Source organism: Sciurus vulgaris (assembly GCF_902686455.1).
Source record: "Sciurus vulgaris genome assembly, chromosome: 2".
In the NCBI taxonomy this organism is placed as follows: domain Eukaryota; kingdom Metazoa; phylum Chordata; class Mammalia; order Rodentia; family Sciuridae; genus Sciurus; species Sciurus vulgaris.
Window position 1 is genome coordinate 23228123 of NC_136462.1, and position 13189 is coordinate 23241311.

General features: G+C 35.6%; 1 protein-coding gene across 1 annotated transcript in view; it reads left to right on the forward strand.

Annotated features, from left to right (window-relative positions):
* Window positions 1-3426: 3426 nt before the first annotated feature.
* The window catches only part of SEL1L (SEL1L adaptor subunit of SYVN1 ubiquitin ligase), a 59698-nt gene continuing 49935 nt past the window's right edge, over window positions 3427-13189 (forward strand). The window contains exons 1-3 of the mRNA XM_079128057.1: window positions 3427-3604; window positions 8916-8953; window positions 9766-9997. Of these exons, the coding sequence (XP_078984183.1) occupies window positions 3535-3604; window positions 8916-8953; window positions 9766-9997 (340 nt within the window). The 5' untranslated portion in view covers window positions 3427-3534. The remainder of the gene's footprint in view (window positions 3605-8915; window positions 8954-9765; window positions 9998-13189) is intronic.

Here is a 13189-nt window from a genome sequence, read left to right on the forward strand (position 1 = left end):
TTTATTCAGGGTATAAAAGCATACTGGATTTTCTGGATTTTCCTTTATCTGACTCAATACTGCTTAGTAATAATAGGTACACACAAAGTAAATGTCACTTTGATAAACCATCTTTCACCTATCAGCTTCAAAGCTTGGTTTTAGAGAAAATAATCCTCTACAATCTGTTATCTACACTTTGAACTTTAGGACCTTTAATTGTAATCATGGAATGTGACATGAACATCCAAAGGTTATTTATTCTGATTACTTATTATCTACACCATTCACTATCCTGAAGTTATGAGGGATAAAATGAGGTGTAAAGCCACTTGTTCATTTACTTCAAAAGCTCAGAAAGTAAAAGAAGACACAACCTTGCATCTCATCATATAGTTTCAGGATTTATACTTCATTTATGCATGAAAAAAGAAACACAAGAGAAATTACTTTAATTCACTCCATCCCTATCAAAAAAAAAAAATAGAACAGTCTTCTCTAATCCCTAAGGGGAAAATATCCTGCTTCTCTCACCACTAATCCTGCTCTGGCAGATACCTTGATACAAATGCTGGCAGCCTGTACACTAAACAACTCAAATAAATCCCTAAGAACAGCACAGGAAATAATATACCCCACCAGCGTTCCATTCTCAAGAAAGGTCTCTGGGAATTGTCTTGTCATCCTGGAGTGATAAGCAAGAAGGGTTTGTGTCCTCAACACTTTCAGGGGTTCTCAACATTTGCTGATTGCCTCGTTCATCTCAATGAAATTAAAATCATATCAATATCATGTACACAAAAAGGGACTGATTCTTCGTTCCGTCAGAGCCTCTGCTGTGTTGTAATGCAAAGTAAATAGGTTTTCTGCAACTTGGAAATCTATGACAATGACCCAGAACACTTTTATATGGACAGACTGAATAGAGCACAGCTGAGCAAACATAAAAGAAGTCTACCAATTAATAAATAATAACATTAACATTTCGTACCAGTAGAGTAAGTACATAACCTTAACAGGGAATGTTGGCAGGGGACCTTGAGGCACGTATACTTAGCCTGGATAAGGCTGTGGAGAATTTACAGACTTTTTTTTAATTAAACAACATGCAGCATAGCAGACTGACCAAATAAATCTGACTTTCCCACGCCATCATTTGAACCTGCTTTGGAGACTCAGAATTTCCCCAGGAAGTCAAGGTCTTATGGAGCACTTGCAGAACATATTAGTTACTAATTGCTGGCTAAATGGCAAAAGCTCTAGTAGTTCTTAACCCTTTCCAATTAAAGGAATAAAACTAATTTCCATCCTTATAAGCAATCAATAAGAAATAATAGCTGTAGAACACTACATAGTGTAGTAAGTGCCTTTTCCCTGAAACTCTCTTTTGAAATCTACAACCAACAGGGAAGGCGTATCTATCAATCAACAATAATTATCTAATGCTAGTAGGTGGCAAGTCCTGTGTTATATTCCTACATTCAGAATCATGTGATTGTCACTGACCTCAGCAAGTTTACAATACATATAAGAGGCAAGGTTGTAAGTGTTTGATAATAGACACTTGGAATAATGAAGACGAAGGAGGTCAGGACTGGTTGAAGAAATCTCAACCAAGAAGAAAAGCAATTGAAACTGGGGAGAATGCTAGGGCTGCAGCAAAGAAGTAAGGGCAAATGAGAAGAGGGTAGGGAAACCCACAACAAGGCAAGATTATGTTAATGTGGAAAGTAATAAAGCAATATTAAGAAGTGAAAACGGGTCCATACAGCACCCATCACAGGGACTTAACTCTGAGAATTCATAAAGACAAAAATTAAAAAGAAGTTGGGCCTTAACTAAGCAGAGTACCTTCCCAAATCTTATGATCAGATAATCACCGATTCTTGTGTGGAAGGCAGAAATTTCTTTCTCAGTACTTCACCAAAAGAGAACTGTCAGCACATGCGCCTAATCTGTGAATCAACACATTTCTAACGTTCTTTATTCTATGAAAAAAAGAGGCCATTGATAATTTTCGAATAGGTATATGAAAGGAGTGTTTAAGGAAAATTAATGACTGTGGTATGTGATTTAGACTGGCAGGAAAATCATCCGAGAATGTAACAACTAGACCTCAGGTGCATCATCCAGGTAAGGGAAATGTGACCCATTAAGGAAATTTCCAGTAAGAAAGAGAAAAAAGTAAATTAATACAAAAGTAAATTTTAAAATGAGAGATAATATCAGATGAAAATGGGAGGAAAATGATTTTACTCTATGATTTAAAAACAGAGAAACTCTGAAGAAACATGTCAGTGACAGAAATGAAGGTAAGAGCCAAGGAGGTTAAGTAGAAAAAGAACTTTTTGTCAGATAATATCTTTCTTTCATCCCCTCTGAGATAAAGAACAGCAGTTAGTTTTTTAGACTGTTCCTGGGGTGGCAGGGGGAAGACTTCCTCTCAAAGAGGACAAATTCCCAGATTGACAATGCTCTAATTGCAGATAGGTACTAGGGAAAACAAAATGCCACAATTTGATGAAAGAAGGGATGGGGGCACCAAGCCACTGCCCTGCTACCCAAAAGGAACATTCCTGAATCCGTGTTACATAAAGTATTTCTGTTTATGGCAATGCTGTAGCTATTACCTCCATCTCTACACTCGCCAACACAGCCTCTTTTCAGGTCAAGGAGGAAGAAAACAGTGCAATTCACAAGACTAGAGATATAAGGACAAGTGTTTGAAAAGGGTTTTACAAAAGCTCTTGGCACATTTTCCAGATGATTATTATCTGGTGGCCCTAGGAAAAATTCATTCTAGCGTCGAGATAATCTACACTGCGTATGATTTCCTTTCATCTAGGAAAGAATGAACAGTAATTAGTTGTACCCTGGTTTCTGCATACCACGGTACTCTTTTACGTAAGTTTTTAAAGTAAATTTCTTAAAAATCTAAAGTTTAAAAAAAAATTAAAGCTTTAAAAATTGTTACATTTTTCTCAATTCTCTAAATAAAACAAATAGAGATGGTTAACAGATATCATGTCTTAACCTCATAGGTTCCTTGATATTTATTTTGGCCCAAAAGCAAAACATAAAAGTGGATTTCCATTCTTGTGTCAGTATCTGGCTCGGGTGCTAAATTCTCTTAACTTCCACAGCCACCTGGCTTGCCCCAGGACGGACTACGCTTCCCAGGAGCACACGCCCGTCAATCACATGAAGTGTATTGTAGTCCTCACGCTCTGATTCAGCAGCTACCAATTAGCTGGGGCCATGTCGGTGAGACTGTGGTCCAACCAGGAATGGTGGTGTGGGAGCTTCGCGCTATGATTGGCCAATAGGTGACCTCGAGGCGGGGGCAATGAGGCGGGAGGGGCGAACACAGCGATTGGGCGAGGAGTCCGCGGAGGCGATTAGGGATTGGCTGCGCGCTGGGTCAGGGAGGCCTGGGAAGGGGCGGAGAAAGAAAGCTAGAGCAGGAAGAGCAGTGGCAAGGCGGCGGTGGCTGAGTCGGTGGTGGCAGAGGTGAAGGCGACAGCTCCACGGGCTGGCAGCGGCCGCGAGAGCAGGATGCAGGTCCGGGTCGGGCTGACGCTGCTGCTCTGTGCGGTGCTACTGGGCTCGGGCTCGGCGTCCTCGGGTCAGTATCCTTTCCCGCGGCCTAAAGGCCGGAGCCGCCGCCCCCCGGCCTCGGTCGGTAGTCGGGCGGTGGGGGCTCAGGGCTCGGGACTCCGCTGCCTGTGGTCGCACTCGCACTGGCCTGTCACTCGCCGTAATCTTGCGCTTCGGTGGGCCTGACCATAGTGGGTATTTTGGGAGGCGGAGGAGGGGAGAGAAAGAAGGGGCGGTTACACTGCCCACACCTCTTTCTCAACGTAACAAACTTTACGTGGCTTCTCACCGATAAGGAATCGACTCCATGGGAATGAATCCCAACAGCTGGCGTAGACCCACCACATGAGCCCGACCCTGGTGTAGATGATGTACTGCATTGAGCCTGGAAACCTGCGTTTGTGCTTTGTAATTGACACACTTGGAGCTGTCACTTTGGGCACAGCAGGGGCCAACAACCCTAGCGGTTGACAGTGGTTTGGTGCGTTTGCCTAACACCTAAGGTAGTCCCTAGTCTGTTCTTTAAAAAACCGAGACTTATGATGTAACTGTAGCCACTGTCCAACCCGCTTTTTAAAACCTTCCTGAGAAAGTGGTGACCTCTGTCACAGTGTCTAAGTTGTCCCATGTTTGTTGACAGCGATTTTATCACTTTTGAGGAAGACATGGTTATCACATATTGAACAACAAATAGTTTCACCTTTTTATATAGACACAGAAATTCATGGGTTTTTGAATTTACTGTCAGTTATCTAGTTTATGCTCTGGGTTTGAAAGTTGTTTTCTTTGTTAATGTCTTGGTTTGCCTACATCAGAAAACTTCTCTTGTGGGAATGTTGATTTATGAAAAAAAATAGTATTTCTAAATGTTGATAAACAATTAGTATAGGAAATCTGGAATTTGAATCAGTGTCATTTAACAAAATAACTGTTCTCTGGCTTTAAATTTTTTTGGAACAAGGCAAAAAATAAATGCCAACTCCCATTTTTTTAACAGAAAATTTCCCAGTTGGTTATTCAAATCCTCAAATTATCTGCCCTAGTTGTAAATCAATGCTGTAACGTCATCCTGCTTCTAAAATAAGAGACCTAAACCAAAATTCTGTCCATGATGTGGTTTAAGACACCATTTTAAAAGCAAGAACCATATTCAAACTACTTTACTGGCAGCATGCTTTGAGCTTCATTCTATTCCAACTTGTAGTGATGGTCTGTGTTCATGCCAAATCTTTAAAGACTATATAGTTCATAACTCTTGAAGTACCTCTAGCAGTTGTTTGATTAAAAGAAGTAAGAAATTAAGCTGCTGAGTTTAATAGCAAAGTAACTGACCACTTTAAACAGAATTTCTCGTAGGTTTTGTAAAGAATTTGTTTTAGGTCTGGAATAGCTCAGGTATTTTTACAGGAACATGGTCTATGAGTGATTCTTCACCCTAAAGATTGAGAACTACACTAATTAAAGATATGATATTTATCTCTGATTCAGTTATCAGAGTTTAAAGAAAATTAAAGCATACAGATTTCCCTGTGTCTTCCTTTGACTTTGTTTCATATGCACAGAGCTCCATGCCAGTGGAGATGATATTTAAAGATCAACAGTTGGGTCTCTGAGGATCTTACAGTAAAACACTGTTAACACTAAAGTGTTAAATCTTGGGTGTATTGATGTAAGCAAAGGTTCAAAAAAAATGTCTGCTTTGATTTCCATCATTGTTAAAAATGTGCCAAAACATTTCCCTGTTGAAGGCAAAGTCTTAGCTGGACCTAAAATAACATAGATAGGCATGCTGAAAGTTAATAAAGGCCAGTTGGCCCCCCTATTAATGAATTCCAGCAGATTCAACCAACTGAAGATGGAAAATATTTGGGGGAAAGGTAGTGTTTTTCCTTGTCATTGTCTTCTAAACAATATAACAACTACTTACATAGCTAGGTATTATAAGTAAGAAAGGGTGTAAGTTATATACAAATACTATGCTCTTTTTTATAAGGGACTTTTAGCATCCTCAGCTTTTGGTATCCTGGGTTTTGGGGGTTGAGGGTCCTGGAATGAGCTCTCCATATAAATAAGAGACAACAGTGTTGTACTGATAAGTGCAAATATCATAAAATGTGTGATATAAAGATTTATGAATTAAGTGCTTAGATTTTTCATTTGGCTTTTTCATTCATTAAAGTGCTTATTTTATATAGAATTTCAGCCTAGTTTTAAGAGTTTAGAATTAAAGCTTTGCTCCTATATAAAAATCAAGTTTGGGGTAGTAATTTTAGTGTGAATGTTAACTGTTACCCAGGGAGGGTTGCATTTATAACTAGGTAAAATTTGGTTAACCAACAAAAATGATCTCAGTCCTATTATTAGCTATTACTTAATAGCTAATAAAGACGTAGGAATATGATACTTGCATTAGAAATGTTTCCTTTCCCTGTTAGTAAATAGAGGATTAAAAGTTTTTTCTCAAGATAATGGTGAAAAAGTGTAATGTTTCTCACTTAGAAGTACATACTTTCTTGGGACTAGAGATGTAGTTTAGTGGCAGAGGATGCAGGAGACCCTGGGTTCAATCCCTAGGGCATGCGAACACACACACACGCGCACACACACACAAATACAAATTAAAAAAAAAAAACTTATTTATGACATACAATGTTATAGAATCTTTTTAATTAGATCCATTGCCGGTATTTCAGATAACAGTTATACCATAAATTTGGAGAGTAATTTTTAGAGAGGATATTAAATTTCACTGCTTTCGTTCCTTACAACATTTTGAATGAACAGGACACATGGTGTCATCCCCTTTTGACAGATTGAGAAATGGAGGCTGAGCAAACTTTTGACACTGAACCTTGTCTATCCAAATTAATATATGATGAAGCCGGTGTTGTACTTAGTTTTTAAGAGGCCTCAGCTTTGGGATAAATCAGAATCAAGAATATTCCAGGATCTGTAGAGTTCCTAAGCAAAGTGACAAAGCAGAAGACAGTATCTGGTCTCTTTTCACTTAAGACTTTGTTTTTGAAGGTGTGCTACCTGACAGGTGACAAAAAGAATGTTATAATGGCTTTTTCTTGAAAGTATCCCTGATACTTTGTGACTTTGTTAGCTGATATAATGAAAATTTATCTTTTTTAAAGGAAGGTGTACAGTTAATGAAGTAGTATGAATAATTGTATTTTGGATGTGATCCTGGTGAATGAGAATCCATCTCTTTATGGATTACATTTTTTCTTGTTGCTTGGTGTTCTGATAAACAGCATTACTATTTACTTTTTATTTATGGATAACTCCAATGTTTTTCATCTTTACCTGCATGTTACATATTGGAGTGCTTAGGGTATAAGCAGCTTTTTAAATATATATGTTATATGAATATATGTATCAGTTTGAAAGAAAAAATAGCTTATGCTTTTCGATGGCAACCTGGAATAGGCTTTCCTACTTTAGTAACTGAGAACAAATTCTCTTATTTATCAACAATCTGTCTCCTAGTTTGTAAAGAGAGAGGGAAAGAAAGACAAGCATGATGCAATTCTCATGTAATAACCCTGATGTCACCAGTCATGTCTCTTGGAGTTCAGAAACACATTTTGCTTCTCTAATGCCTAACAGTTTGTAGTGTTGCAAATGTGTATGTCTTTCAATTTACTTATAGGTGTCTATATTACTTATCTATTGGTACCTTTGTGACCTGTTGTGACAAGGTACTAGATTTAGTAATTAGTAGCATTCCATCTAATCCAAAGTTTCAGTCTTTGGGGATGTATCATACACGTTTGCACACCTAAAGACTTCTCTTGATATATTAACTACATAATATGCTTCACTACAAGTACACATACAACTGATAAATAATAGAGATGATTTTCTTAATTTACCTAAAGATTTACTGAGAATGGAACTTGAACCATCTGTCAGAACTTGGGCTTAAGGTTATACTTGGGAAGAAGTTAACAGGAAGGATGATTGTTAATTGACATCACTACAAAATGTAAGGGCACTATGGACCCAACACGTGCCATACCTTTCTCCCCACCTGCCAAAAACCAAACATACTATGAGTGTAATCTGAAGTAAGTGAATGTGAATACCAGCTGTAATTTAAATATCTTTGGATTGAGGCACTTTCATGTATGGCAAAACTTCAGAGGTAGACTGGTTTTCTCAGATATTCGAAACAATTATAAAATAGTTATGTATTTTTGCATCATTTGATTGTATTTCTTTAAGTTAGCTTAGCTTTAATGACAATCCAAATCCAAAACATGTTTTTGTTATAGTTATAACTTACAAATAATATTTAGAATAGAACTATATGAAGTAAATATAACAACAACTAAATTTTCCAGTAAAAATCAGATGGTCTTAGAGTATCTGCTGATTAATTTCTCATATATCTTATGGAGCAGAAAATACTGAATCTTACTCTTGTATAAAATCAAGTAATCTTAAGAACAAGATTGAACAAGAGCTCATCTAAAATTTTTATTTTTTTAACTGGCAATCTATGCAGAGAGCAAACCTTTGCTCCTGAATGTTGAGTTATTTCATATGTTTATATAAGAGCAGGAAAAAGAATAACAAGCAGTTAAAATAACAATAAGAGCTGAGAAACATAGAAAGAGTAAAAGGAAAATCATATAATCTGACATAACCAAAACAATCTGTATGAATTTGGAAGAAAGGTGTAATTGGTGGCTGGATTTATTATTTATTTAGTATAAGCTGTCAATTTGTTAATAAATAGCTCTCATGTGGATAAGTACACAATAATAGGATGCTACTTTTTATCTATCTGGTTATCTCTTCAGTAAAGTGGAACATAAATTCTAACATAATTGGCGACTCTACTGACAATTATCATTACCATTATTATTATTATTTGCCATTCTTGACATTAGCAAGCAAACAACCGCTGATTAGCACTAAAATAAGCTAATGTAACTCCAGATCCTGAGCAGAGGAACAGAATAAGTAGAAGACTGGAATATGAAATTTGAGATTTATTTTTATGAACTGAATAACTCATTCTCAGTAATAGACTATATACAAAATATTTACAGAAATCAGATGGAATTAAAGTGTATGGGGTTTGTTTGTTTTGACTGGAGTACAATTTGTTTTCCTACCTGGAGAAAGAAAAAAGCTCCCCCCTCAACCTATTTTTTCTTTTCACTTAATTTTTTGAAACCAGATCCTGAATACAACCATTTTTAAAATAATTCAAGGTTAATCCAGTACTGATTATTTGGCTTATTTATCAGGTGTTTCTTTTAATAATATTTGTAACATCCCAACAGAAAATATGACCAAGTTGTCTTAAAATTTCTTTACAGATGAAGAAGGCAGCCAGGAAGAATCCTTAGACTCCAAGGTATGTACTAAAATTTGCACAGACCAGTATTTACTGCATGATTTAAAAGCATGGGATTAGGGAACTTAGAAAGGATATGAAATCTGTGTCTTTTGAGTAGCAGATGTAAATTAAAAAGAAAAGAAAAAGGTGATCTCAATATTAGTTATTAATTCTTCTAGGGTAAAAAAGTCACTGACCCACACGAGAGAATAATAGATACTTCCATTAAGAATGTTGGCTATTAGGTTTAATTTCTACTTGAATATTTAGTGTGTGTATCTGAGAGACTTAAGACAGTAACATTTTTGTTGCCTAATGAGAGATAGGTTTTGGTTTTAGTGTCTTGTGTGTATGTGTGTGTCTAGTTTCTTTTAATTTTGAGGACTGAACTGCCATTTGTTTCCACTTACATAAATTTTCCCCAAAAAATGAGTTAATGTACCCATTGGTTGGTTAAATGAATAAGACTGAGTCTTACATATCCAAGGAGGACAGTTAGTTAACCCTAATCTCTAGAAGAAATGTAGATAAAAACAAAGTTATATATAATACAGTGTTATCATAGGGGAAACACAAGGTGTGATAGGAACATGTAGAGGGATAACCTAAACTGGACTTTTGGAATTAAGAAAAGCTTCCTGGGGAAAAGTACCATCTGAATTGAAATTCAAAGAAAAGAGGAGTCAGGCAAGTGATGAAGGCATGTCATGAACAACAAGCGGGAGCCTGTAGGGATGAGCTGAAGCAAACATAGCTGGGTTTACAGAAGTGAAGGAGTGTTGGAGGGAGTCTTGGTTCTGTTGATAACTAAGAATACTTTATATTCTCAGACTGCTTTGCCATCAGATGAGTCAGTAAAGGACCATACCACCACAGGAAGAGTAGTTGCTGGTCAGATATTTCTTGATTCAGAAGAATCAGAATTGGAATCCCACATTCAAGAAGAGGAAGACAGCCTCAAGAACCAGGAGGGGGAAAGTGTCACAGAAGAAATCAGCTTTCTAGAATCTCCAAATCCAGAAAACAAGGACTATGAAGAGCCAAAGAAAGTACGGAAGCCAGGTAGTCGGGACATTTTCTTTGCTTTTGCTTGATTTAGGAAAGAGATAACTGAAATTTTAAAACTAGTAAGTGTAGAAAGATGCTGAAGAAGTCTAATTTTTTTTTATTATTAACCACATGTATAGAGTATAGGTTTATGGCATTTCTTAGATTTAAATATATTAGTTATTCACTTAATAACTTATTAATAAGTTATTAGTTATTCACTTACCAGATTTGACCCATGTTACATGAACTGAATTCAATAGAGGAAATTCCATACGGGTTATATTAATACTCTAACATTTCTTTTTGGATACGAAAAATAATAATTTAAAATTATCAGGGCGGTACACAAAATAGAAGCACAGAGTGAATTGTCTACAGGTTGCATTAGCTGTTTTCAGAACTGTTAGAATTTTTACTACAATAACCTTTCAGTCATCCTAGATAATTTGAATTAGATATTTATCACTCTCCAGTTGAAGCTTTTGTAAACATGTAAACTATAATCCTTTTTCTCCTTCTTGACACTTCTTTTAAATTTAAATTTTGATATTTCTCACAATTGTGTGAGCTAAATGCCTGTTCTAAAAAATGTGTCTACCTTGCCTTATCCTTCCACCCTTCTGTCATTTAGTTTATTATTTCAGAAATCATGACCATAGCCATTTATTATTTCATTATTAACCACTGTCAGGAATTGATCTAGATTTGAACTTTTAAAAATTTAGGGCTGGGGAGATAGCTCAGTTGGTAGAGTGCTTGCCTCTCAAGCATAAGGCCCTGGGTTCGATCCCCAGCACCGCAAAAAAAAAAAAAAAAAAAAAAAATTTAAATTCATTTTTTAACTGCAATGTACCTTACTCATGAATAGAAAAAACATTTTTAAAAAAATTAAAAGTACTATAAATCCCATCATCCCATCAACTAGAAATAATAGCTATTAACATTATGGGTACACTTACAGGCTTTTTTTATAGGTATATGAATACTTTTTTAAAAAATTAATTTTTACAGACCGCATTTTGATTCATTGTACACAAATAGGGTACATCATTTCATTTCTGTGGTTGTACACGATGTAGATTCATACCATTCGTGCAATGAATACTTTTTTGGTGAAAGTATGGATCTTATTAATATGTAAGGATAGAAAGTAACATCATAAGTACCAAAAGATTACCCAAAGAATTATGTGTTATATTTAATAAGTTGAGTAATATTTTAACTTATAATTTTAAAGCATCAATGTGTTCTGTAATATTGTATCCTCAAATATTATCTTTTTACAATTATTCATTACTTGACTGTATTAGGTCTTCCCTCTAAAAAATACATTCTAAATATAAATATTGCTATGCAAATCTATTTTAGAATATGATCTTATTTCCTTTTCAAGGTAGAGATGAGCAACACTATCTAAACTTCAACTCTCTGAATTTTTAAGAAAACTAAATTTGGTTAAAATGTCCATACTCTTTTACAGCCTGCAATTTGTACTTAACAGTTTGCCATGAACATTTTCCCATGTTATTACTCTTTTACAATTTGATGGCTAATGGCTATTAAAAAAATTACATAAATTTACCATAACTTAGAAATATGTTGTTTACCATGTTCTGCTGTGAGATCATTTAAATCGTATCTTTATGCATATCCATGACAATTTTCTCAGAATCTTTTTTTTTTTTTTGGTACTGAGAATTGAACCTGGGATGCTTTACTACTGAGCTACATCTCCAGTGCTTTTATTTTGAGACAGGGTCTCACTAAGTTGTCCAGTCTGGCCTCAAACTTGGAATTATTCTGCTTCAGCCTCCCAAGTAGCTGGGATTGTAGGCATGTGCTACCATACCAGGCTTTCTTAGAATTCTTAAAAGTAAATTTTGCTGGGTTAAATATAAATTTTAAAAATATATACATAATTATTAAATTACTTTTCAGAAAAATAATCCTGTTTACTTCTTTTGAGACTAACATTTTTTCCTTTACCTAGCCAAATATGTATGACTATTTTAAAGTTTTGCCATGTATTTTAGTTTAATTCATTCCTTTTTATTTTGTATTAGGAAGAGTCTTAAACATGCACAGAAGTGGAGGGTAAAATGACCCCCTCATACCAACCTATCACCCAGCTTCAATATCTGTCAACATTCTGCTGATCTAGTTTCATCTTTACCACCCCATAAACTCTTGCCTTTTTTTTCTTTTCTAGAGAATTTTAAAGCAGATTCCACATGTTCTTTTACTGTTGTATGTATCTCTAAAAGTAAGATCATTTTTCTAACAAAGCCATAAAGTTAGCTTTTATTCCTTTAGCCCTAATACCCAGACTGTTCAGTTTTCCCACTTGTTTCAGATGTCTTTTTTTAATTTGTTTTAATTAGTTATACATGACAGTAGAATGCACTTTGACACATCATATATAATGGAGGATAATTTCTCATTCTTCTGGTTATACATGATGTAGAATCCCAGTGGTCATACAGTTATATATGTACATAGGGTAATAATGTCTTATTTCATTCTACTATCCTTCCTACACTCATACCCCCTCCCCTCCCTTGCCTCCCCTCTATCTAATCTAAAGTAACTCTGTTTTTCTATAACACCCCCCTTATTGTGAATTAGCATCTGCATATCAAAGAAAACATTCAGCTTTTGGTTTTTTGGGTTTGGCTTATTTTGCTTAGTGTGATATTCTGCAACTCCATCCATTTACTGGCAAATGCCATAATTTCATTCTTCTTCAAGGCTTAGTAATATTCCATCAGATGTCTTTTTATAATTGATTTGTTTGAATCGGTATCCAGGCTAAGTAAGAGCTTATGTTTATCATAATCTGTAGCAGTCTCCTGCCCTTCTTTTAAGTGTCGTTGTATTTAAGAAAATAGTGTCCTTTATGCTATACAGTTTGGGATTGAGTAGGTTGTATTCTTGTATTGTTATTTTAGTTTATTCTACTATTTGCTGTATATTCTATAAACTAGAAGTTAACTCTAGAGGCTTGGATATATTTGGTTCTGCTTTTTTGTTGAATATATTTCATAGGTGGTGGTATGTACCTAGTGCCTTACTTTGGGAGGCCTATAGTATCTGATTGTCCCACTTTTGGTGATAATAAGATTCATCAGTGAGATCAATTGGTATTCCCTTGATTCAGCTGTACCAGATTTCTTCTTTGACCTTTTGCCTAGAAGTTCTGGCAAC